A 27210-nucleotide genomic window follows, 5' to 3' on the forward strand; every position below is an offset into this window, starting at 1 on the left:
TCCCCTTTCACTCCTATCCTCTCAGTCATTTGCTTTCCGTTTAGCTTCTCAGGTAGCAAACAGTCTAGAAAAGCAAAGCGTTCCCGCAAACCAGCAATAACCACACAAAAAACCCCTGACAGATCAAGGTTGTTTTTATTAGGTGCCTGAAGGATATTTACATTGTCCACTGCACTAGTATTTTCAATCCAAATTTCCTTTTCACCGAAAAAAGCAAACCCCTGTCCACTGCTTGCATCAACTTTCTTCCTTTTATTTGCTCCTGTGGTTTCGCCTGAAGGGGGGTGGGTTGGTACAGAGATCAGTTTCGGCAGGCGTGTCATGGCTGCCACAGCAGCCAAGATGAGACATCACCCGAGAAAAAGAGAGGAACGGAGATGACCACATTTCCCACAAGCTGGGTCTGAGTAGAGTCCAGGCTTCTAAGCAAGACACCCACCACAAAAGTGACATCACCTGCAGCAGAAGAACCATCCCTCTCTCTAGGTCATGAAACCAGGATTACAGAAAAGGGTTAAGGTTTGAGCAAAAACAATTATCAGTCCCTTCCTGGGTGTTTACTTTGGAGGAAGGCCATTAAATGCAAAGCACACACCCTGCCATGTGGTAGACCTAATCCCAGCCAACAGTGGGGGAAGGGGTATAAAAGCATGCCTAAATTTAAGCCACCAAGGGGTTGATCCCAGTCTTTTCCCCTGGAGCAAATGTTTTTATCTCCCATGGGGCTGGAAACTTGTTAAGGTACTTTTCTCAGCAAGGATTTCTTATATTCCACCAACTATTAAACACTGTTGAAATTCCAATGAGGCTTTCATAAGATTCCCTGATGCTGGACATTATTACCTTTCCTTCTGTCCTTGAAAACACAGGCATTTTCTACAACACGTAGATGGGGTTACTAGGTCCTATTTTGGCCCCTGTTCCTTTAAATCTCCCAATGAGCCTCCTCTCCCAACAAACTGAGGGAGTCAAAGTCAACAAGGCAGATCATTGGGCTGTAACCAGACAAACCTATATGCAAAGAAAGACACAGACAATCCCTCAAGTTGAGAAAGGTTGTTGTCTTGCGGGAAGAGAACCAACAAGACAACTTTGTTTTTCAATCCAAGAAGGTTGGCCCAGGAACTGAAGAGAAAAGGCATGTATTTTACATCCCAGAGGTACAGGAAGCAGATTAGGGAAAACTGAAGCTGCTTGGCCTCCCTACAGGACCAAATTTCAAATCACTGGGAGACCCTGGGCTGGTCACCGCCCCTAAGCCTAACGTACCGCACAGGGCTGTTGTGGCAATTAAATGTGGGGAAGGGAGAGAAAGAGAGAAAACTCTGTACACCACCTGCAACCCTTTGGAGAAAAAGATGGGAGCCAAATACAGTAGATAAATCATCTCAGTTGCCAACTTCCTTATCTTTCGACAACTACGAAACAGCTAGAAACCTAACAGGTGCCGATTTCCCTCATCACTTCCATAATAAGAAAAAGGCTTCACTCTGTTAATTTCTGCCTGTCGGAAACCCTATTTTCTTTTTTGTGAAAGGGGGGTGGGCGCAGAGAAAATAGCAGTCATATACCCTTTCCTCACCAGGAAGCCCACACCTTGGAACAGGTGGGTTTCCCGAGTTGAGAAATATCCCCATAACCTTTGGAAGACAGAAACCCCCTTTGAGCTCTCCAAACAAAACAAAACAAAAGGTCAGCGCGAAGGAGAAAGGAGCGCGAGCCCTTCGCCCAATCAGCTCTCGAGTTGTCTCCCCCCCCCCGCCAAAAAAACAGAAGACCCCGGACCAGTTTCCTCCAGAGGAGGGTGGAGGGGCAAGGTAGAAGGGGGTCCCGCCGCTCGCGCTATAAAACAAACAAACAAAAAACTTTAAAAAGTTCTTTTTACCTAAGATCCAGGCGCTCCCCAAGAGCCACAGCAAGGGCAGCATGGCCGGCCGAGTCTCCATTTCCCACCCCGCTGGCTTGAGAGACGCGGGGAGGGGAGGGGTGGTCCGCAGGCAAAGGAGGGGGAAGCGAGAACTCCGTCGGATCCTTCACTGCTTCGGCCCCTTCTTCCCTCCGCGGACACTTCAGCCGAATCCTTCAGGAACAGCCGCGTCCCGCGGAAAGCTCCCCGAGTTACGTCCGACTGCCGAGCCCCTCTCTGGGCTCTCGCTCTCTCCGCGCGCCTCAGGTGCAGCGCTCGCTGTGGGTGCCTCGCCCAAACGACGGAAACTACCAACTCCCATAAAGGAGGAGAAAGAGGGGTGGCGTGGAGGAGAGACGCGAACCTGCTGAGGCGCTTTCCGGCCACGGAAAGGCTTTCGGTGTGGTGTGGAAGCCTGTCCGTTTGCCGCCTTTGGGAGTCTCTTTTACTGCAAGGCAAAAAGTAAAGCTCACCTGTACCTTCACGACCCCCCCATCCCTTTTATGTAGGTGGTTCAGCCCCCCCGAGGCCGTATTGAGGACGAGCCGGCCAACTTAAAAGGGTGGGGGAGGATGGGTCCAGCTATTAAACTTTGCTGCATCCACCTTCCCCCCCCCCTTATATGGAAGTGAACTTGCCCAGGTGCTGCCTTGGCCGGCGGAGGGATACAGAGGGCAGATTTTAAAAAGCGCAAGGAACGTGATTGGTGGAGGACGGGTTGGTCCAAGAGGGTAGGGAGCGGGTTTCAGCCACTTTATTGTACCTGTAAAGCGCATTCGAAGCGCGTTATTCCCTCAAAGAGTCCTGGGCGCTGTAGTTCCCCCATCGCAGAAGTACAGTTTCCAGCAACCCTTAACAAACTACGGTGTCCAGAGTTCTTTGAGGGAAAGAACGTGCTTTACAGGTACAGCTGAGACTCAACTTACACAGGCTTATATCGCAGGGATAAGTGCAGAAAGCCAAAATTGTGTACAGTATAGTCAAAAGATATAGGGTGCAATGGCCAAATAATCCCGCCCCCCTAGATTTCCACCCTCTTTTATTAATTAATTACTTAATTTTTGGTCAAGCATCTGAAGCTCAGCTGAATGCACACAAGTTAAATGTGCATAAGTTGTGAGTGCCTTTTGCTGAGCAAGAGCTTAAGGATTGCTTGATATGATCTCTGCGCACTAGGTTTGTGAGAGATATTTCACCAGCCTGTTACGCCTACTATTATTGCCATTTTTAAATATTTTTATCCCACCTCCTCTCCAAGGAGAACTCAAGGCAGTCTATGTGCTTCTCCTCTCATACCATTTTATCCTCATAATAAATAACCCTGTGAATTAAATTGAGAGATAATTTCCTTTTCCTGCGAGTGTGGTATAGTGGTTTCTGTGACGGTGTCCTGTTGTGCCAGAAGTGGTTTAATTATGCTGGCCACATGACCCAGAAAGCTGTCTGTGGACAAACTCCGGCTCCTTCAGCCTGAAAGCAAGATGAGCACCGCAACCCCATAGTCGCCTTTGACTGGACTTAACTGTCCAGGGGTCCTTTACCTTTTGTACCTTTTACCTAGTGGTTAAATTGCTGGACCAGGACCTGGGAGAACAGAGTTCAAGTCAGTATTGTTATGTATTGAAGTTCTCACCCTGGCCACCAGGAGTATCGTGTATATAGTTTTCACTCAGGTCCACGTCAGTTACTTTAGGTGGGAAACCCTGGGTTGTTGTTGCTACAGTGTTGACAGCCAGCTGCCTATAAAAGCAGGCCGGCTGAGCTGTTTGCTGTTCAGTTCTGTTCCAGCTTACAAATAAAGAGCTGCTTTGGAGAAATCACTGTGTCGTCTGCTATGTCCACCCACGACATAACAAGTATTCAACGATATTTTTATGGATGCCTTTTGATGATTTTATTCTTATGTGCTGTATGCCACCTTGATGTATTTTTATTTACGTTTGGGCTGTAAATATGTAGATAAATAAATAAAAATGCCCAGTTAGGCACAAAGCCCACTAGGTGCCTTTCAGCAATTCATTATCTCTCAGCCTATCTTGCTTTTAAGGCAAGAGTAGACTACCTTCTGGAAGGAACTTGCTAGCAGTGGGTGGGCCCAGTTGTAAGAAGTGGTTAGAACAGCAAATGTGATTTGTTAGATTTGTGCAGTCAATTACAGTGGCTACCATATTCAGGTCTCCATGAAACCTTAAGCTGGTCCTGAGTTCAGGAACTATGCTAGAAGAAGAAGAAGAAGAGTTTGAATTTGATAGCCCACTTTATCACTACCCAAAGGAGTCTCAAAGCGGCTAACATTCTCCTTTCCCTTCCTCCCCCACAACAAACACTCTGTGAGGTGAGTGGGGCTGAGAGACTTCAGAGAAGTGTGACTGGCCCAAGGTCACCCAGCAGCTGCATGTGGAGGAGCGGAGACGCGAACCCGGTTCCCCAGATTACGAGACTACCGCTCTTAACCACTACACCACACTGGCGTGTGGTCTAGGGCTAGGGCTAGGGCTATGAGGCAAGCCCTCCAGAGCTGGATTGGGTGTTTTAAACCCCCAGTGAATTTTTAAAACATTAGTGGTTTGGCATCTTACTGTCAACACCCTTTTCTTTCCAACATTCCCAGTTTTGAGCTGTTTAGAAAATAGGACTAGTGTATGTTAATGTGTGGCAGCATGGGAAAGTGGTTAGAGTATCAGACAAGGGCAAGGAAGACTAGGGTTTAAATCCCCACTCATCCATGAAGTTTACTTTGGTAAATTGCCATCTCTCAGCCTGGCATACCTTGCAGGGTTTTTGTGAAGTTACAATGTGTAAGGGAAGAGTCATGTATGAGGCTCTTGGAGAAAGGGAAGGATAAAAATGGGGGGGGGGGTGTTTTGCTTTTGCAAAGGTGAAAAAATGTTCAGAATCCTCCCTCTGGGTGCCACAATTTAAGAAAGATATTGACAAGCTGGAACATGTGCAGAGGAAGGCAACCAAGATGACCAGGGGTCTGGAAAGCAAGCCTTATGAAGAGTGCTTGAAGGAGATGGGTATGTTTAGCCTGGAAAAGAGGAGACTGAGAGGAGATATGATAGCCATCTTCAAATATCTCTGGGGCTGTCACACGGAAGATGGAGCAAGTTTGTTTTCTCCGGCTCTGAAGGCTAGCACCCAAACCTACAGATTCAAATTACAAGAAAGGTGGTTCTGACTAAACATCAGGAATGATTTTCTGACAGTAAGAGCTATTCAACAGTGGAACAGACTCCCTTGGGAGGTTGTGGACTCCCCTGGAGGTATTTAAACAGAGGCTGGATGACCATCTGTCAGGTGTGTGTTAGCTGAGATTCCTGCATTGCAGAGGGTTTTCCTAGATGAACATTGTGGTCCCTTCTCTGATTCTGTTGAAGTTTTGATTGCAAATTATTTTGGGCAGGAGACCTACGTATCTTTTCCCTTCTGCTGTTGTATGGTGGCACAATCTTTCAATCACAGTCTTCCTATATACTGAATTGTTTCCCCTTCAGGAACTAGCCGGTGCAACTTGTGATAAATAAGTTGTCTGAAAGGTGGGGGAGAAATGCTAAAAGCGAATAAACAAAAGGAGTATTTTGATTTATTTTTTTTACAGCACCATCAATATATGTGGCCCTTTCCAACATAAGCAAGCAAAGATGAAGAAAGGCTTTGCTTGCTACTTGCCAGAAATAACTTCTGTTCTTGTTGTTTTAAAATTCTGCCACTTGGGATAAAAGGAGAAAGGGAAAGGAAGGAAAACATAAGCCGAAAGATAAAAGTCAGAGGCAGATGTTTTCCTGTACATATAGCAAATGGCACAGGGGTCATTCCTACAATCTTATGATTGCAGAGTTTCATGCTGGCACTGATCTACAGTTTGGGAAACTGCTATAAGCAGAGTGGTTTAACCATCAGTCCCTCTTCACAGGGAACTCTGGGTGCAAACCCAACTGAATTCAATGCTACTTATGTCTGAATAAATATACATAGCCAGAATGGGGAACCTGTTGTTCAGCTCCAGCTCCCATTATCACAGATGAGCCAACCCCAACACAGGCAGCCCATCCCTGGGTCGGAAACCTCAATTTGATTATTATTCCAGAAGATTAATAAGAGTTAAAAAAAAAAAGACTTTGAACTTACAGTTGCATTCCTGTTGTACCACATCATACTTTGTTTAAAACACTCTTTGTTTCCCTTAGTAAAAAGAAGAATTAGTCATTATTTATTTTCTTTTTCATCACTGTTTGCTGAATGAGCGGTGTATGTTTTCTGTTCGCAAGAGAGACCTTTTATGGTTAGAGAGATCTTTCGTGTAACCGGTCTTTTATTTGTGTGTGTGTGTGTTTAAAAAATACTGGTGAATGGAAATATGAGGCCGTACTTAGGAGGATCAGGGTACGTAGAGCCCCTGCCTAACACCCTGAGAGCTGCTGCCAGTCAGAGTGCAGGCCAGCCACCAACCTGAGCCCTGCCCTCATGTTCAGGACTACAACTCCCATCAGCCCCAGCCAGCTGATGGGAGTTGTAGTCCTGAACAATGCGAGTGAGAGAGAGCACCATGCTGGTGAAGGCTAGTGTAAACAAATGCAAAATCCTGTTATAAGGAAGTTCTCTACCATTTTATGGTGTGCATGTAGATCCCGCAGTTTTAAGCCCCACTTTTTTCCTGACCCTTTGTCTGCAGCCTCTCTTCCCTTGACATTTCTTCCCCCTCCTTCCCCAATTTAAGTGGCAAACACATTGGCCCCTCCACTAAGGCCCAACTCCCTTAAATGGAATCAAAATCTCATAGCAGATTGTTGGTAATGTCCCTTCTTGCTTCTCTCCCTCTTCTGTATTCTTTCCTTTTATATTGTTATGAGTTTGGGGGGGGGGGCGGTTCAGTTTGGATGAAAACCCTTCCAAACTTTTGATCCTGTGTCTCTGAGAGCAGACCGTATAAAAGAGGGCTTGCCAAACCAGTTCCTTTGTTTGAGTGGCTAGTTAAGTACCACAATTTAGCATATCCAAAGAGGTTGCTCTTAAAACACCAGGGTGGGCCTTTCCCCTCACCCCCTTCACCTGACTGGTATGTAGGAGAACAATAGCCGCAGTTGGATTGTGAAGGAGCTGGAAGCTGGAGACAGAGAGACATCGCTTGCTCACTGTGTTGCTCTGAGCTGAACTTGGGGGCTCCCCTCAAAATTTAAAAGGGAAGCAAGTCCTTTTGGGGTGTTAGTGCTGTGAGCCCCTCCATCCTATGCTCATATGTGTCGGTAAGTGTAAATATATCCCAAAGACACCACAGTCTCCTCTGACCTTCATTCCAAGGAAACCAAACCTGTTGTTGTTGTTTAGTCATTTAGTTGTGTCCGACTCTTCATGACCCCATGGACCAGAGCACACCAGGCACTTCTGTCTTCCACTGCCTCCCGCAGTTTAGTCAAACTCATGCTGGTAGCTTCGAGAACACTATCCAACCATCTCGTCCTCTGTTGTCCCCTTTTCCTTGTGCCCTCCATTTTTCCCAACATCAGGGTCTTTTCCAGGGAGTCTTCTCTTCTCATGAGGTGGTCAAAGTATCGGAGTCTCAGCTTCAGGATCTGTCCTTCCAGTGAGCACTCAGGGCTGATTTCCTTCAGAATGGAGAGGTTTGATCTTCTTGCAGTCCATGGGACTCTCAAGAGTCTCCTCCAGCACCATAATTCAAAAGCATCAATTCTTAACCAAACCTAGTAAGCATGGGAACTCCCAGAATCTCTCAGCATTCAAAGATTGAGGTGGTGCATAACAATATTGTCTCTTTTCTAATGTTCTTTCCCCTTTTTTGTTTCTATTTTTATTTTAGGTCTAACAAGTGCATTTACAGTACAGGAAAGATTATGTAAAAATTTTGTCTTTTCGTTAAAACATTTGTAAAATAAGATGAAAAATATTTTTAAAAAAAATATATATATACAGTAAGGGAAAGAAGTTTTAGCACCTTCATAAACCATAATTCTTCACTTATCTGTACTGCCCTCATTACCATTTTCTGTTGTTACATACATTTGTAAAGGCAATGGCTGCATCTTTCCCTCCTTTTAGTAGGTTGCTGTTAAGAATGTTTATTATCTTTAACAATAAATAAAATGGGCCGTGGGAAGGGATGAACCATGTGTGTTACACTAAACTCCTTGGAGAAAGAAACATCTAATAATTTTATTCGTGTAAAAAATAATATTGCCCAGCATTTCAGCTGAGCAAGATCAGATCAGGAATAAAACAAAAATAAGAATGAGTAATGACTCGCCACCCCCTGGCAGCAGTTGTGGAGAGAGGCATGTCTGGGTCTCCAGACAACCAAAGTCATGCTGAACATCAGCAATTAGAATTACTCTGGCTAAGCCCCACACTCCATTATGACATCATCCTCTTGCCCACCTCAGTTATGATGTCACAGTGAGGTCAGCTAGAACGTTCCTTTCCTGTTGCCCTTAGTGCGACAGTGCCCAGCTGGTCATGTCCTCTTGGGCATCTACTGTGGCTCTGTTCCTGGGTTTGGCCTTGGCCTTCACTGATGGTAGCCTGTACGAGGGCCACTCCCTGGGGCCGCCATGTGTCCCAGGCCAGCCTTGCACAGTAGCCTTCATCTCTGACAACCCAGTGATCCTGCGCTGCCCCCATGTCTACTTCAAGATTTTCGTCAGTTGGCAATACCTGGACCCAGCCTGGGCAAAGGAGCAGCCCGTCACCTTCCTGCGCTCAGGGGGCCCCATCTGGCCCTTGCTCAGCCATGCCAAGTTGAGGAGGTTGCGCTTCAAATCCCAGCTAGTCGCTGGCAACCTGTATATCCCAAACCCCAGCGTGGAGGACTCTGGCTTGTACACCTGCCGGGCAGGCGATGCCACGATCGCCTACTACGACGTGGATTTCCAGGATGCCGGGAGCATCCACGTCTCGCACGCGGGCCTCGGGGAGACGACCCTGGGCAATTCCACCGCCGAGCTAGAAGACGGAGCGCGGGCCAAGCTGTTCACCTCCTGGAGCCCTTGGCAGTCTTGCGACCGCTGCGGCAACCCCGGAGAAAGGAAGCGAGTGGGTTTCTGTTATGCCCAGGTGACCCAGGAGGACCGGCACGAAGAAGAGCCGCTGCCCTGTGGGATGGTCAGGAGGAAGCACCCGGCGTTGCCGCAAAGGGGCCCGGAGCTGCGAGTGGAAAGCTGCCAGGTGCCCTGCGATGCGTCTTACCTGCTGTCCCAGGATCAGGCCAGCGCCGTTCCGCTCCTCGTCTTCACCACCTACCACCCCCAGCTCAAGACTGTCGCCCACCTGCGCTGCCCAACCTCTTCCATCTACAGGTACGGACCTCAAGCTCGCTCCGTGGTAGAGCCACGGGCCCTGGCTCAATCTCTGGCAACCCCAGTTAAAAGGAGCAGGCAGAAGGCAGCAGCATATTTCTCTCTTTAAGACCTTGGAGAGAGAGCCACTGCCAGGCAGACACTAAGACAGGGGTCGGCAAACTAAGGCCCGGGGGCCGGATGTGGCCCACCGGGCTCATGCCGCCCACTCGGTCAGTCCCCACGCTGAACCAGTGTGGCGTGGAGGCCGCGCCATGCGGGGTCTGACTTCCGCAACACTGGCATGGCTTCGGATTGGATGCAAGAAGCTCCTGCAGCCGATCCGAAGCCGTGGGCGCCTCTGGGCGATGCCCCTTCCTTCCCGCCGAGATGGTCGCATATGGCCAAGAGGAAGCGGCGGCAGTGGGGAGGCTGTCTCTGCCACCCAGGCCAGCGGCATGGGGTCTGCGGGGCACAGAGCCAAGGCAGAGGACAATGACGACGCTGTCGAAGACGAGGCGGTGGCTGCGGCATGAGTGCCAGCGGTGGGGGGGTCTTTTTGGGATGGGGGTCCTTTGGGGGGGTGCTTTTGGGAGAGGGTGGGTCCGGCCCCCCCCAAGGTCTGATGGACAGTGGACCGGCCCTCTCCTGAAAAAGTTTGCTGACCCCTGCACTAAGACTATACCAAATGCAAATGGACCGATGGTCTGTAAGGCAGCTCAATATGCTGTGTCTCCTTGATACGTCGTGTCTCTAGCCACACACTTGCCTTGCAGGATTATTGTGACGATAAAATTGGGGAAAGCCCTTGGCATCCCACCACGAGCTCTTCAAAGGGTGGGTGGGATGGAAGTGTAGCGAACAGGTGGAGCTCAGTGCTCCATGAAACAACTGCCTTCTGGCGCAGCACATCCCATTTGGCCGCCTGAGGCAAAACAGGAAGGTGCCGCTGCTGCAGCCGCACTTGCTGCGAAATCTCGCCAGCGGTTGGAACCCTAGAAGCTGCCACTGAAGCCACTTCTCTTGTGACAGTGGGTGGAGTTCCCGTGATGGCTGCGGAGAAGCGAGGAGAAGCAGAAGTAGCTTTTGGCTAGACCCAGTGAAAGCCCTGAGACAGCTCGTCAGAAGCCGCAGCCACTTCTCACTTCTCTGTTGGGGAAGGGCATCAATGGGAGCACGTTCCCCCCCCCCCCCCCAGATTCCACCGCCTGAGGTGGTGGTTTCAGTTTGTCACACGGGCGGGTGGCTGCTGACTGCAAGGAACTGAAAGCATCTTATTGTTGCCTTGGTGTTGTTGCCATCAATGGCTATTCAGAAGCATTCCTCTTCCAGCAATGCAGGTAATGTGCCCCATGCCAGATCTCTAGAAAAGCAGCCAGCATCCTGAAATATACTCGGAGTCGAGAGTGGATTTCATGCTCTTTATTCAGCTCATAGTGGTGAGGAGGAATGAATGTTCCCCCAAAGTACCGGGTATCTGCTTTATATACATTACTTACACAATGGGCTGCACGTGATTGGCTAATTCCGGGATTCTCCTGTAGGCCAATCAGGTTGTGGATTCACTTCCATCTGGAGCTGGATTGAGTGGCTCCTGCGGACCAATCATACTGCTGCATTGTTCTAGGACCAGTCAGACTGCTGCATTCTGAATCCTATTGTTCTAGGACCAATCAGACTTCTGCATTTTGGATCCTATTCAACTCAGTACATAACACATCCCAAAATGTCTCCAGAGCTTACAGCTGATCTCTCTCTCTCCCCCTCCCCCCTCTCTTTTACACATACACAGAGAGAGAGAGAGAGGGAGGGAGGGAGGGAGAGAGAGAGAGAGAGAGAGAGACCCAGATTGCACCTTCCTTAGATGGGAAAGGGGAAATCCACCCTCCTTTTTTCCTGGCTGAAAGATTTGATTTATCAGACTATTTTAGCATTCCACTTGACCTCTTTCTTGTCCACGCCATGAACCTAAGACACCATCTATGCAAGGCTTCGCTATCCACTTCTTCCAGCAACCCATCCTACACGCTAGCCAGGAGGGCACAGAGGAACCTTTGATTTTTTAATCTGCCCCCTTTTCACCCCAATAAAATAGTCAAATGTAGCACAGGCCCACATGTGTTTACTCAGAAGTAAGTTCATCTGAATTAGATCCCATGCAGGCTGTGTAAACATTACGCGGCTAGGTACATGTTTCCCAATCCAGATCAAAACTGGTTTGAGGGGCAAATCAAAATGCAACCTTTCATAAAAAAACTACAGAGGAAATATGGATTGTGGCCAAGATTATGTGCACAGTGCTCCCCCAGCAAGCAGTGGGAGCACGCTGGGTGCAGAGTAAATCATAGAGTTGGAAGGGGCCATGAGGCTCATTTTGCCCAGCCCCCTGCAATGCAGGAATCTTTTGCCCAACGTGGGGCTCAAACCCCCAACCCTGAGATTAGGAGTCTCATGCTCTACAGACTCTGCTGTGAGTGTGTACACAGCTTTCCGCCCCAAGTAAGTCTGCATAGAATTAAAGTCGGCTGCACACACGTTGTACATTTAAAGCACGTTGTTTCTGCCCAAAGAATCCTGGGAACTGTAGTTTATCCTTGACACAGCTACAATTCCCGGCTTCCATAACAAACTACCGTTCCCAGGATTCTTTGGAAGAAGGTATGCATGGTTTGTATGCAGCCATATATGGTTTGTTCCAATTCTTTCACCATCCTAGCCATTAGCTGCTCACCCACCACAATCTTCAGCACGAGGAAATGTCTGTGTGAATGAAGGGGAGAGGCTGTCCCATATAAGTGTTCTCATAGCACTTAAGTTTTGCCTGTGTATGTTCTCTCTCTCAAATAAAAGAAAAAAGCCAGTTAATGATTGACAGGTGACTCGACTTTCACCTCCGGATGCCAGGCCAAAATGCCGATTAGTAGCTGGGGGTTGTGAGGGGACTAGAAAAGTATCAGTAGCAGCAAACTGAATCCTACTCTTTAGTGAAGTAGGAAACAGTTCACAGGAAAAGCAAGAAGTTATGTAGGAATAAAGACATTTGAGACGAGGCTAAAGCGAAAGTTTAACAACAGTCTGCTATGGTCTGGCAGGATGGGAATTCAATGATCTCTGGATCTGGCCCTGATAACGATCTGACTGCTGTTTATATTGCATCCTGACAAATATTTGAAAAAAGCCGGTCCTGCCCTGCCATTCTTGTTGTGTAGGACATTGGTAGCACAACGTCTTTTCTCAACCTGAAATTGTATGTGCTCATCCTCAAGAAGATGATGCTTTTGATCTAGATAGATTTTAGCTCCTGTTGTATGCAATAGGGAATGTGGTTACGTGATGGGCTCTCCTTGATGAGCTAATCCACACCTTTTCCTACCTGCACGTTCTCCCAGGTGAAGGAAGAAGGAAGTGGTGGTTGAAGTCTTTGCATATGTATCCACCCACAGTGTTATTTGACAGGTGCGATGGATACACACACAAGCACATTTGTGTTTACCTGTTTTCAAACAGACACACACTGAGGCAACGCAGAATCAGTCTGCAACGAGCGTCTATTTGATGAATGAAACCAGTTTCTCAAGAAGTGCTTTTCAGGGGCAAAAAATAAAAAGTGCAGTTTATTTAGATAGCATGTGGACAATTTAGCAAGTCTCCATTGCTTCTAGAACAAAAGGTCATGTGTCAAAAGTACAAAGTTTCCAGCACTTGCTTAAACTTCTTGTTTTGTTTATTCAGGCATTCCCTGAAATGCAGCCCAACCACATAACTACTGTATAGATAATCTGAATTAACTTATTCTGATTTGCATGTTATTGCATTTTGTGATATTATGCTGCATACTGCTTTGGCATTCGTTATGACAGGCAGTATAGACATTTGTAATAATTATAAGTAAGTAGACGACCTGTCAGCCAATGCAAAGCAAGACAATGAAACAAGGGCTGAATCTAGACATATATTAAAAAACGCTGTGAAAATGCTTTAAAAAAAGTGTTAAAATATATATTGAATTTGCCATTAGCCCACCATCACCATCTAGTGTCACATTTGTATGATGCACTTGGAATGGACTTAAAACATTATATTTGCAGCTGTATAGCTGAGTCCAAAATGTTGCTGCTACTTTTGTCTGCCAATCATTTCTGTGCCTTTCCACAAGACCAGAAACTTGGGAGGCAGCAGCTGTCTCGATTCGTGCTGAGCATTTGGGTAGAATATAGTCTGTGTGGTTTTTCTTAATATTATCTGTAAGGTAGAGCTGGGGACTCCAGGTCCCATCAACCCTAGCGAGCATGGGGGCGGGGAATTATAAGCCACAAAATCTGGAAGGCCAAAGGTTCATACCTGTGTCAACTGCCCCGGAAAAACCAAACACCTTGTTTTTTCCTGATTCAGGTAGGTAGCCATGTTGGTCTGTTGTAGTCATAATAAATAACAAGATGAAAGATATTATATATATGATCCAAAAAGAACTCCCTTAAGAGAATCAAGTCTTTTTGTCTTAAGACAGTCTTTAAAAGAATCTTTCAAAAAAAGTTTTTTTTAAATAATTCCAGTAGCACCTTAAAGACCAACTAAGCTTTCTAGGTATGAGCTTTCGTGTGTATACACACTTCTGCAGATGCTAGTTTTTTCCTGGAAGTGTATGATGGCCATGTTGGGTGTCGTGCTCTCATGCGATTTTGGGCCAAGACCTTGCCCCCCCAGCCTTTTTTTGGGGGGGTCTGTGATCTCACATGGTGCCCCAGAACATGTGTTTTGGGGCACTTTGCCCTCCAAAGTACTTTTTCCGGATTTACGATCTCACACAGGAGTGCAGACCTCAAATAGAGTTTCCCAGTTTGGGGCCATGTTGTGTTGGGGGGCAGGGAGTGAAGTTTCTCTATCCCTGTTAGAAACAAAGTAAGTTATGCTTGGAATTACTGGATTGTATTTAATGTTGGTCCTACTCAGGGTAGACCCACTGAAAATAAAGGAGATGACCAAAGGAGGTTCACCAATTTATTTAAAAGCACTATTTTACCACTTTAAAGCCCATGGCTTCCCTCTGGGAAGAACTCTGGGAACAGTAGTTTGTTAAAGCTGTTGAACGTTGTTAGGAAATTCCCTCTCAGAAATGCCCAACACCCTTAGTTCCCAGGATCCTTTATTGCCATGACTGTTAAAGTGTTAGAAGAGTGCTTTACAGTGGTACCTTGGGTTAAGAACTTAATTTGTCCTGGAGGTCCGTTCTTAACCTGAAACTGTTCTTAACCTGAGGTACCACTTTAACAAATGGGGCCTGCCACCGTGCCGCCACTGCGCGATTTCTGTTCTCATCCTGAAGCAAAGTTCTTAACTCGAGGTACTATTTCTGGGTTAGCGGAGTCTGTAACCTGAAGCGTCTGTAACCTGAGATACCACTGTATATGTATATCATGAATGAGAGCTGTAATTTAGTTCAATACAGCCTACTTTTTAAAAAAAGCATCCTTGACTAAGGCAATGAATTAATCACCTCAGGCACCTGTAGTTAATTGGCTAGGATGCTAACTGCAAAGCAACAGCCTGCATTTCTGTCTGCAAAATGTTCTCCCCCCCCCCTTCTTTTCTTCAGTCCTGTGTACTGGCAAGCGGGCCCCACCATGCTGACCCGCCTTGAACTTCTCCAGAAGAATAGCTCCCAGAGCCTGGACAAGGCCACTGGCGGCGGGATCCTGCGTCTCTCCTTCCAGAACGAATCGCATGGGGCTTATTACCAGTGTTATGTCAACGGGCACCTGGTGGGCAAGTTCATCGTCGCCTCTTCTGGAGTCGTGCCAGTCTCTGGGGAGCATGGCCACACCTACTCCATCATCGAGGCGCTGATTGTTGGGCTCTCCATGTTCCTTGTTTTCCTGATGTTCCTCAGCATCATCCAGTCCTGCCGCAGGAAACCCGGAACCACCATGGTCTAACTGGGATGCAGACAACCTCTTGGACATCCCAGAAAAGCAGGGCATGGACTGCTGACTAATAAAAAATATTGACTAGCAATACGTTCGGAGTCAGTCTTGAGCCCTGGAGCTGTGTGTAGGGAGGGGAGGGCTTGAAATCTGTGTTGGTTGGAGTGATGCTATACAGTAAAAAAGGTAAAGGACCCCTGGACAGTTAAGTCCAGTCAAAGGCAACTATGGGGCTGCGGCGCTCATCTCGCTTTATTGGCCGAGGGAGCCAGTGTTTCTCAAAAGACAGCTTTCCGGGTCATGTAGCCAGCATGACTAAACCGCTTCTGGTGTAACGGAACACCGTGACGGAAACCAGAGCACACGGAAAGGCTGTTTACCTTCCCACCGCAGCGGTACCTATTTATCTACTTGCACTGACATGCTTTCGAACTGCTAGGTTGGCAGGAGCTGGGACAGTAAAGGTAAAGGGACCCCTGACCATTAGGTCCAGTCGTGACCAACTCTGGGGTTGCGGCGTTCATCTTGCTTTATTGGCCGAGGGAGCTAGTGTACAGCTTCCGGGTCATGTGGCCAGCATGACTAAGCCGCTTGTGGCGAACCAGAGCAGCGCATGGAAACGCCGTTTACCTTCCCACCGGAGCGGTACCTATTTATCTACTTGCTCTTTTATCTACTTGCTTTCGAACTGCAAGGTTGGCAGGAGCAGGGACCGAGCAATGGGCGCTCACGCCATCATGGGGATTCGAACCACCGACCTTCTGATCGGCAAGTCCTAGGCTCTGTGGTTTAACCCACAGCGCCACCTTCGTCCCAGGCAGGATTGCAGTTGCAAATTCAGCACACACCTCTTCTAAGAGGCACACACCTCTTCTAAGATTATACAACCTTCTTAAGATTATGCAATGATAATAATTATCAGAGATGCATTGCAACAATCTATGCAGATCGCCATCTGTTGTCTTTCAGCGAGATCAGCTATTTTCTGTGCACATACATGGGCAAATGGTTTGGAAAGCTCCAGTATCGTCTTTCGGAGCTGTGTTTTCCAAGGCACGTAACAGAACTTGCACATCCTTCTTTTGAAGCACCTTGTGTTTTCAGTGTCCCTAAATGCTTAGCTTTGGAGCACACAGAACTCCTCTTCCGTGTACTTCCCGTACACCTTCTCCTGAGTGACCCTAGGAGCCAATCTTCAGCGGCTGACTCATGTCCTTTCACACTGATTGTCTCCAATCAGAGCAGAGGGCCAGAAGAGTTCTCTAAGTTGCCCAAGGGTTCCCTTGTCATGTTGACTGGGAGGGTCTAGGACAGACATAGGCAAGCTCGGCCCTCCAGATGTTTTGAGACTACAACTCCCATCATCCCTAGCTAACAGGACCGGTGGTCAGGGATGATGGGAACTGTAGTCCCAAAACATCTGGAGGGCCGAGTTTGCCTATGCCTGGTCTAGGATGCTGGAGGCAGGGGCCTTGCTGCAGAAATAGTAACAGGTCCTTGATCACCCATGGCCAAGGACCGCTACTCCTCTGGTACCAGGAGAAGCTGTGCTGTATCAAGTATGTGAGCCAAACCACACATTGCATTAATCACCTTTTAAAAAAGGTGCGCTTAACACTGCCAATTTTGAAAGAAAAGAAACCGCACAGGATTCACGTTCCAGATCAAGGCCCTGCACCACTTTCCTGCTTACCCACTGTTACTATTCCCCAAAGACGCTATTTACCACTTATAATGATCTTTAAGGGCAAATAGCCCCAGGGCAGATTCCAGAAGAATCAGGATCAGGCTGCTTTCCTTTCGAAATAGGAGATTTTAAGCATGTTTCGTAGCAGTGTGATTAACGTGGGAATCTGTGGCCTTCAAGATTATGTTGGACCTCAGCTCTCATTGTCCCTGCTGGCTGGAACTGAGGGGAGTTGGAGTCCCACAAGATGTGGAGAGCCACAGGTCCCCCCACTGATGGAATAAGTAGTTTGGTCCACAATGGAGGCTGTGATGAGGAGCTTCATGTTCACGTTAGCACACCAACACAACACAAGAGGGCACTGTGGTATAAGGCACTCATCCACAGATTTTGATTGGGGTGCAGGTGCAGGTACAATCACCCAGTGAGTTCAGTGGCAACCAACACTCCCTCTCCCAGCAACCCTCTGGGACCCTCCCCAGGGTGGTCAGGCATCAACTCCCCAAGCTCCTCCCATTCTTCCCCAGGATTGGACCATTCTGTCCATGACATCTCCAAGGGACTCATGATGACAATAGATCCAGCTAATCAGCTGCACTGGCTGAACACAGCACAAGGTCTTCCACAAGTGCGACCGGCTTTCCCATCCCCCTTTTAACTGGCTGCACTTCCAGGTAGAGATTGAGGGGCGGGGGAAGAGAGCATGAATTTAATTCAGTTCACGTTTCAAGGCAGATCTATAAAATCCACACGCTGCAAAACAATGAGTCACAGCCATCCTTTGAAGTCTGCACTGACCCAAATCGTGCAATGCAGTTCTCCCAACCAAAGGATGTTTACAAAGAAATGCACACATTAAGTGAATTACATAAGATGTGTACAGAAGAACAAACATTTAAGCGAAAATAGTATTTTAAAAGGCATGTTAGGGAAATTGCTTGCAAAAAAAGTGCACACCAGTCAAAACTGCATGCAAAATGTGCTTTGTTAGGAGAAATTTGCAAAAAAATTTAAAAATGCTAAAGAATTTTCATGAGGGTTTTTTAAAAAATTGCTGCAAAATGTGGAGAATTTTAACTCAAGATGGGGGGAAAGAGAGAACTGAAACTGATAGCTCCTTCCATCCCTGCTTTCAGGTTAAGGGGCAGAACTAGGGTGACCAGATTCAGTTCATTGGAGGCTGCCTTATATCATGTTAGACTATTTGTCCATCTAGCCTGGTACCATTTACAGCCTTCTACCATTTACTCTGACTGGCAGCAGCCAATGTGTGCCCAACACAGTCTGTGGGGTGGCATTTTTCACCTCCAGAGTTCCAGTTAAGCACATCAATTTAAGAACGAAGCAGAGAGAGAGGAAAAAAATGGGAGACTGCATTTCAAAAGAAAACGGAAAGAAGAAGAAGAGTCTGGATTTGATATCCCACTTGATCACTACCCTAGGGAGTCTCAAAGCGGCTAACATTTTCCTTTCCCTTCCTCCCCCACAACAAATACTCTGTGAGGTGAGTGGGGCTGAGAGACTTCAAAGAAGTGTGACTAGCTCAAGGTCACCCAGCAGCTGCATGTGGAGGAGCAGGGAAGCGAACCTGGTTCACCAGATTACGAGTCCACTGCTCTTAACCACTACACCACACGGGAAACACAGAATTAACTAGCCATCAGGAAAACTAACACGTTTCCAAGCAGCCAACAAGGCAGGGTGAATGGAGATTCATGGACAATAAGAACTAGGTCAGATTTGTACCATAAATTGAAAGCACACAGCTGCCCCCAACACATCTTGGGAGCTGTAGACTCAAGACTCCCATTATGGCCAAGGCTGATGGGAGTTGTAGTCCAACAACACCTGGAGGGCCACAGGTTCCCCAGCTCCCCGCTATATGTCTGTGCTTATTTACAAATAATGTGGCAGGGGGTGGACGCAGGAGCGATCCAGGCAGCTGGTTCAAACCAGAATGCCTTTGGGGTCAATTAAACTATCAGGCCCCTCCAGCGCGCAGAAAACATCCACGCTCTTCTCTTGGAGACAATAGGTCAATTCTCTGCTGCCAACTGCTATGACTTAGTAGCCAGGGCAAACAGTCCCTGCAGCCTTTGTCTTCGCAATGAATCACCCTGGTGCGCACGGTAGCCGTTGCTTGACTCATGCCTGCTCACAACCACGGCCTTTGTCTCCAGCTCTCGGGATGGCACGGTGGGTGACTGACACAGCCCTCTCTTGCCCTGTGCCAGGGACAGCAAAGAAGGGCACTTCCATCTTCCCACTGCCCAGGGCACAGAACTCCTAGCCTTTGGCTCCTGGGAGAGAAACCAGGCACATCCCTCAGGTGTCTGTTTCGTTTTTAATATTTCTCTTTGCTAACAGGCAGCGGGTGAGTTGAGACATCCGGCACGAGGCCTTGAAATAGATATATTTGCTATGGTGGTATCCAATTTTATTATTTTTTTAAAATTATTTATTTGGTTTTTCAGATTAAAACTTTACAGTCACATGTTCAACATACAACATAAAAACAAGATTCCAAGAAATCTCTTGGACTCCCCTCCTCCCCTTTATGGGTCCTATTGATAATCATTTCCTCCTGCATCTTTTATAATAATCCATATTTTTTATCTCTCCATTGTATCCAAAATTCGCCATTAAACTACAAGTGATACTCCGAACCTACTACAGTGGTACCTCGGGTTAAGTACTTAATTCGTTCCGGAGGTCCGTTCTTAACCTGAAACTGTTCTTAACCTGAAGCACCACTTTAGCTAATGGGGCCTCCTGCTGTCACCGTGCTTCTGCACGATTTCTGTTCTCATCCTGAAGCAAAGTTCTTAACCCGAGGTAATATTTCTGGGTTAGCGGAGTCTGTAACCTGAAGCGTATGTAACCCGAAGCATATGTAACCCGAGGTACCACTGTAATGGTTTTAACTGTTTACAATGGTGTTTAAGATAAGTTATAAATTTCCCCCATTCCTTATTAAAAATTTGATCTTCCTGATTTCTGATTCTTCCAGTCATTTTAGCCATTTTGGCATAATCCATCAACTTGATCTGCCATTCTTCTCTGGTAAGGACTTTATCTTCTTTCCATCTCTGGGTGGTATCCAATGCTACTCACAGCAGACCCATTGAGCTTAATGCACATGAGTAGTTTATGTCCACCACTTCCAATGGTTCTACATCTGAGTAGAACTTAGTTCGATACAATCCTGTGGAATTGTCTCTGGGGCGAATGACTACATCCAGACTTAGGTGGTGTTCGCACCATCCATTTAAAGCACATGTCTTCCCCCCCCCCCAAAGAATCCTGGGAACTGTAGTTTATCCCCTCAAAGGGCTTCAGTTCCCAGGTTTCTTTGGGGGAAGACATGTGCTTTAAAAATGTTTTAATTACCGTATTTTTCGCTCTATAACACGCACCTATATGGGGTGCACACAGCTTAACTAGTGTGTGTATTTATTATTATATATATTTTAATGCCACCTTTCCTTCAAGGACCTTGAGGCAGCATACTTTGATCTCCCCCATATTATACTCATCACAACCCTGTGAAGAAGGTTAGGCACAGAGAGAGGGAGTGACTGGTCTGAGGTCACCCAGTGAGCTTGGTGGCAGTTTAGGGATTTGAACCCAGGCCTCCCCAGTCCTTGTAGTCCAGAACTGAGTCCAACCAAGGTGTCCCCAACATTTCGGAGCCTGGGGACACGTCTAGAAATCTAAGGAGTTGTGTTTGGCGCACCACAGAATAACCATTTCACAGAAGAAAAACTGGCAATGCTCAGAATCCTCCCAAAAAACACTCAAGGCAGAACATCTACGCACACATAAAAAAGAACACAGACAAAAAAAAATGCAGACCACCCAACCAAAAAGCCCACCAAACCTCAAACCCAAACAACTCAAAACATAAAAAAAAGGAGGGGCAAGTTGACTGGACAGGCACCATGGGGCATTTGTTGCACTCCTGCCTGGCCTCTGTGCTCCCTGGCAGAGGACCTTCTTCTAGTGGTACTGAGAATTCCTATTATTCTATGGTTGCCGTATTTCAAAAAGTGGAAATACAGACACAAAAGAGCTGGGGGGGGGGGGGAAAGTTGTTATTGCTTCCATTGCTAGTTTCCGAAGCTGCGCACACGTTTGCTACCAATCCTGCAGTTTCTTGAGGCATAATGCTGTTTGAGGCACTATCCCTCAAATTAGCTTCCGTTTTGTACAGTAGTTCAATAACACCTGGTGGGCCACATGTTTTTTCCCACTCTGTCCAACACCACTTGTAGTCCCCCCCCCCTTCTTTTTTCTTCCATTATATTCATACTGATGCAAGTTCTGATGCTGAACTTGCTTGGTTCCATTACTTTTTAGATAGACCAAGTACATTGTATTGGTTGTTTGAAACCAACTCAAGTAATGCCAGTGAAGTGCTGTTAATGGTTAGAGTGCCGGCCTAGGACCTGGGAGACCAGGGTTCGAATCCCCAGCTCGCCATGTAGCTGACTGGGTGAACTTGGGCCAGTCATAATCTCTTAGCCCAAGCCTACCTCACAGGGTTATTGTGAGGATGAAATGGGGAGGAAGAGAACCATGCACGCCTCCTGGAGCTCCTTGTAAGAAAGGTAAAGGTAAAGGGACCCCTGACTAATAGGTCCAGTCGTGGCCAACTCTGGGGTTGCAGCGCTCATCTCGCTTTATTGGCCGAGGGAGCCGGCATACAGCTTCCGGGTCATGTGGCCAGCATGACTAAGCTGCTTCTGGCGAACCAGAGAAGCGCACGGAAACGCCGTTTACCTTCCCGCTGGAGCGGTACCTATTTATCTGCTTGCACTTTGATGTGCTTTCAAACTGCTAGGTTGGCAGGAGCAGGGACCGAGCAATGGGAGCACACCCCGTCAGGGGGATTCGAACCGCCAACCTTCTGATCGGCAAGTCCTAGGCTCTGCGGTTTAACCCACAGCACCACCTGCATCCCTTTGTAAGAAAAAGGTGGCATATAAATGGACTAAATGAATAATGCCCTCCTGGGGGATACAGAGGTTGGTTGGCAATCTGTCGTGCATGATCTAGTTGAGATTCCTGCATTGCAGGGAGTTGGACTAGATAACCCTAAGGTCCCCTTCCTCCTCTACAATTCTAAGATTCGGGGGGGGGGGGACACATTACTAAGCAGCAACTTGGGCAACTCCCCTCCCACCTCCCTTTCTCCCATTGGATCCCGCCGATTTGCTATACATTGTCCACATACAAGCCTCTCGTCCAATGAGCGGGATCCAAAGACTGACAAGGCGAAGGGAGGGGTTTCTTCACATTTTTTCCCCAATCAGAATGGCCAAGGGGTGGATGCGTCATGGGGAATTGCCTAACGGGAGTTGAAGTTCTCTCTCCCTCTCATTTGCTCGTCAGGCTGACCATGGATCGAGCGGACTACATTTCCCAAGTGCCTGTTCGGCAGCTGAGTTCAGCCTTATGAAAAGGGAGCGCAGGAAGATTAGAAAAATGTCGGTTCAAAGAATGCGCTGGGTGGAATCGTGGAATTGCAGAGTTGGAAGGGAACCCGAGGGCCATCTAGCCCAACCCCTTGCAATGCAGGAATCTCCCCTTTCCCTAATACAGTTTGGGGTTCTGTTCAGGACTATTCTACTCCCCATCCCGTTCAGTAGCAATGGCCAGGTGTGTCCTAGTTTATAAGAGGACAGTCCTCTGTCTAGTCCAAGTCTGGTTTAATGATCAAAAACATTATTATTATTATTATTATTATTATTACTTATACCCCACCCATTTGGCTGGGCCTCCCCAGCCACTCTAGAATCATAGAATCATAGAATCATAGAGTTGGAAGAGACCACAAGGGCCATCGAGTCCAACCCCCTGCCAAGCAGGAAACACCATCAGAGCACTCCTGACATATGGTTGTCAAGCCTCTGCTTAAAGACCTCCAAAGAAGGAGACTCCACCACACTCCTTGGCAGCAAATTCCACTGTCAAACAGCTCTTACTGTCAGGAAGTTCTTCCTAATGTTTAGGTGGAATCTTCTTTCTTGTAGTTTGGATCCATTGCTCCGTGTCCGCTTCTCTGGAGCAGCAGAAAACAACCTTTCCCCCTCCTCTATGTGACATCCTTTTATATATTTGAACATGGCTATCATATCACCCCTTAACCTCCTCTTCTCCAGGCTAAACATGCCCAGCTCACTTAGCCGTTCCTCATAAGGCATCGTTTCCAGGCCTTTGACCATTTTGGTTGCCCTCCTCTGGACACGTTCCAGTTTGTCAATGTCCTTCTTGAACTGTGGTGCCCAGAACTGGACACAGTACTCCAGGTGAGGTCTCTAGGCGGCTTCCAACAGAATATTAAAAACAATACAGTGGATGTTCGGGTTGCGAATGTGATCCATGCGGGTTGCACGTTCGCAACCCGCAGCGGCGCGTCTGTGCACGCGCAGGTTGTGATTTGGCACTTCTGCACATGTGCAAAGCGCAATTTAAATGCTTCTGCGCATGCGTGACCACCGAAACCCGGAAGTAACCCATTCCGGTACTTCCAGGTTTCGGCGGGTGCATAACCCGAAAAAACGCAACCTGAAGCAGCTGTAACCCGAGGTATGACTGTAAAACATCCAACATTAAAAACTTCCCTGAAAGCCTTCAAGCTGCCCAGACACAGCACAGTAGGCCCCCTTCCCCCACTATGGTGAGAAGTCTTTCTGTGTAAATTGCAGAAATCCGTTCCAAATTTACATATGCATAAATAAATTAGGGGCATACAATTTTTACGTAGCTCTGTTTTGCTCTGCAGCCATTTCAGGGCTACAGTTTTCAGAGTTCCTCATGTGGAGGGATTGGTTTAACAACCAAACCCTCTTCACAGGGTGCTGCAGTTTTGTCAGGGCAGCAGCTTTCAAAGGTTTCTGGCAGGGGTTGCCAGTCCAAGACCTGAGACCCTTCTGCATTCATCGGGAGAGTGTGTGCACGAATTCCATCGTGCTAAGTTTTTGGGTTTTTTTGCTGCTATTCTGTTAGTGTTGTTAATATTGTTTTATGGATCATGAATCCTGTATATGACTTTTGTCGTAATGGTGCTGTTTAGCTTATTTCCCCCCGTCGTTTTGTTAATAGTGCTTTATAGACTGCAATTGTTTTACTGAAGATTTACTGTATAATTGTTTTATTGAGGAATTGTTACAATTTATGTTGTATATGTGAAGTTCTATTATGCTGTTGTTGTTTACTGTTCGTAAGCCGCTTTGCAATTTATGTGCATGAAAAGCAACGCAGAAACATAATCAAACAATCAAATCAATCAAAGCCAATGCTCTACCACCGACCTACCGCTTGGACCATGCTACCTGGAGCTGATGAGAGTTGGGATGTCCAAAAATATCTGGAGGGCAGCAGGTCCTGCATCTCCACCATAGAAAGTGTCCTGTGGAAATGCCTCCATATGCAGCTAAATGACACCTCAAATGGGACAGGAGGATCGAAACCTTGAGCTGGACCTGCAGAACCGAAACCCTGCCAGGAAATTGTGCTGGTTTTGTTAGTTCAGCCTGTATGACTGGCCCCCACACAAGCATTTATGTTATCCAGACCCCGGCATGGGTTTAACATGGAGACATGTCTTCTAAAACGGACCTCAAATGGATATCTGAGTCCAGATTTCCCACATTCAAGCCAGAGCTCTGCTGTCCATCACTCCGTTGGCTGCTATATTTTGATTTTTATCCATGGTATCAGGGGCATGGGACGCGAGTGGCACTGTGCCCTTCCACTGTTCGGATTCCGTTCTTAGACCAAGGTAAAGTTCTCAAACCGGGACACTACTTCCGGTTTTGCGGAATTTGTAAACTGAATCGTTCTTAAACCGGACTGTTCTTAAACCGAGTTACCACTGTATACGTAATGTTATTGTCCTAATATGATTATTATTGTCCTAAAATTGTCCTAATATGATTATTAATAACCCACTAGGGACGCGGGTGGCGCTGTGGGTTAAACCACAGAGCCTAGGACTTGCCGATCAGAAGGTCGGCGGTTCGAATCCCTGCGACGGGGTGAGCTCCTGTTCCTCGGTCCCTGCTCCTGCCAACCTAGCAGTTTGAAAGCACGTCAAAGTGCAAGTAGATAAATAGGGACTGCTCTGGCGGGAAGGTAAACAGCGTTTCCGTGTGCTGCTCTGGTTCGCCAGAAGCGGCTTAGTCATGTTGGCCACATGACCTGGAGGCTGTACACTGGCTCCCTCGGCCAATGAAGCGAGATGAGCGCCGCAACCCCAGAGTCGGTCACGACTGAACCTAATGGTCAGGGTCATCAGGGTCATAGCTAGGCAGAGGCTCAGGATGCAAATGGGCATGTGCCTGTTTACATGCTTGGATATACCCAGTAAGCAAAAGAATATTTCTTTTTAAAAAAATTAAAATGGGAAGATGTCTTGCACATTGCTCCGTCCATTCGGTGCCACCTACACTAACTGGCAGCGACTCTCTAGCGCTCCAGGCAGGAGATATTCCCAGCCCTAGCTGGAGTTGCTGGGGATTGAACCCTGGAACTTCTCCATTCAAGACAGTTGCTCTGCCACCGAGGTGTGGCCCTTGGGAAAGAACGGGGCAGGAGATCAGGGACCTGATGCAAAAGACCTGGGGCTCAGGCCCCCTGGGCCACCCGCTGAGAACACCCCTAGCTCAGTTACAGGACCCCTGCTTAACAAAGCAACCCAATCCTAGACTTCTGTTTACTTCCGCAAGTCATTCCTTTCCTGGGTGTTTTGCTCCCCACCCTCCGGTCCTCCCTGCCCCCATCTCCATCAATACTTAAGCCCGATCTCCACGTCTGGCACATCTGTGTGCATCACTTCATCCTGACATCTCGCCACTGCTGCTCCCTCTACGCCCAAAGTGTACACAGGGGCTCATTGTTCTGGATGCTCAGCTTCCCCTTGTGGGCTGATCTGCCTTGGCTTTCGCTGGCCACTGAGGCTGGCATAACCTGGTACCCTTGGCTGGGTCTGAGGACTTGTCTGGTTTCCCGGGACGTATTTGCTGGAGGAAGGACAGCAGCGATTCCACGAGAAGCCCATCCTCAGATTCTGGGTGAGTGCCATTTTATTTTACTTTTGTGAGGGGCTTCAGTGGGAAGGCTCACCGATGAGGGCAAAGGACCTGGTTCTTTTTTGTATATTGTCAGAGCATGGATTGATCTCCAAGCAGAGCCAGAGAGCAGTTTCGAATCAAAAGACAGCTGCTAAGGTATTTTTATAGCTTTGGGGGGAAAGGAGATTGCAGTTGTTCGGAGCAGCGGTAGCCAACTTCTGGCTTATGAGCCACATCTGAGGCATCTGTCCCTTGGTGGAACCCCACCAGAACTCAGTCAAGATGTGGGATAAAGCCTGCCTACTGCTTCACTATCAAGAGCAAGAGTCAGGGGGAGACATTTTTGTGGTGTGTGTTCGTGAGATCTTAGCTCAATGGCAGAATACCTGCATCACCCGCAAAAAGACGCAACTTCAATCACCAGCAGCTCCAGGTACGGCTGGGAAAGACCCCTGTTAGAAACTGATTTATTTACAATATGCCAAGGAACTCAGGACCCCGTACATGGTTCTCCCTGCTCCATTTTATGCTCGCAGCAACCCTGTGAAGTTGGTTAGGCAGAATGACAGCGACTGGCCCCAGGTCAGCCTGTGAGCTTCATGGTATGTGTACCCCTGCGTACCCCCAGAAAAAAGGCACTGGAGTTATGTGACCCCCAAGCCAAGGAGATAAATAACTATACAACCTTTAGAAGATATCTGAAGTCAGCCTTGTATAGGGATTTTTTTTTTAATGTTTAATGTTTTATTATGTTTTTATTAATGTTGGAAGCCTCCCAGAGTGGCTGGGGCAACCCAGTCAGATGGGTGGGGTACTGTTACTGTTGAAATTATTATTATTATTATTATTCATTCGAGAAATGCTGGAGGGTATGTAATACTGAGTCAGATGGACCAATAGTCTAACTTAGTGTAAGACAGGCTTGTATGTTCCAGCGATCTACATGCAGGAGAATGTGGAGACATAGGGACATAGGAATCTGCCTTAAACTAAGTCGGACCACTGGTCCATCTAGCTCAACTTTGTCTACACTGACTGATAGCAGCTCTCAGGGTTTCAGACAAGATTCTATCCCAGCCCTACCTGGAGCTGTCGGGGATTGAACCTGTGACCTTCTGCTCTCAAGGCAGATGCTCCACCACTGAGCTACAGCTCCTCGGTCCTGAAGTGATAGAAAAAGGGAGAGCTTCATTCAAGATCGCATGCCGAGAATCACAGTTTTGACAGTTCCTTTCTGGCAATGGGTGGGGTGCGTGTAATGTTCTTGCAACTAGAAAAATTGCGCTCTTCAGAAGAAATGGTTGAAATAGAGCCCTAGCGCTAGGGTTAT

General features: G+C 47.4%; 3 protein-coding genes and 1 long non-coding RNA gene across 12 annotated transcripts in view; 2 read left to right on the forward strand and 2 right to left on the reverse strand.

Annotated features, from left to right (window-relative positions):
• Positions 1–2528, reverse strand: part of LSR (lipolysis stimulated lipoprotein receptor) — a 29868-nt gene extending 27340 nt beyond the window's left edge. Inside the window, exon 1 of one of the 3 annotated variants that reach the window (XM_081018898.1) lies at positions 1886–2528. In XM_081018898.1, coding sequence (XP_080875024.1) covers positions 1886–1946 — 61 coding nt within the window. In that variant the 5' untranslated portion in view covers positions 1947–2528. The remainder of the gene's footprint in view (positions 1–1885) is intronic. The other 2 variants (XM_081018896.1, XM_081018897.1) reach the window with 2 other exon arrangements.
• Positions 1–27210, reverse strand: part of LOC308484587 — a 241250-nt gene that overhangs the window by 161714 nt on the left and 52326 nt on the right. The window lies entirely within an intron of this gene.
• On the forward strand, positions 8337–15207 carry FAM187B (family with sequence similarity 187 member B). The gene is made up of 2 exons (XM_081018441.1): positions 8337–9216; positions 14789–15207. The coding sequence occupies exons 1-2, from the start codon at positions 8378–8380 to the stop codon at positions 15126–15128; spliced, it is 1179 nt and encodes a 392-aa protein (XP_080874567.1). The 5' UTR covers positions 8337–8377; the 3' UTR covers positions 15129–15207.
• The window catches only part of MAG (myelin associated glycoprotein), a 77794-nt gene continuing 76209 nt past the window's right edge, over positions 25626–27210 (forward strand). For 2 of the 7 annotated variants that reach the window (XM_081018818.1, XM_081018820.1), the window contains exon 1: positions 25626–25880. In XM_081018818.1, the coding sequence (XP_080874944.1) occupies positions 25712–25880 (169 nt within the window). In that variant the 5' untranslated portion in view covers positions 25626–25711. The remainder of the gene's footprint in view (positions 25881–27210) is intronic. The other 5 variants (XM_081018822.1, XM_081018826.1, XM_081018819.1 and 2 more) reach the window with 4 other exon arrangements.

Source organism: Podarcis pityusensis (assembly GCF_964106645.2).
Source record: "Podarcis pityusensis genome assembly, chromosome: 8".
Taxonomy (NCBI): domain Eukaryota; kingdom Metazoa; phylum Chordata; class Lepidosauria; order Squamata; family Lacertidae; genus Podarcis; species Podarcis pityusensis.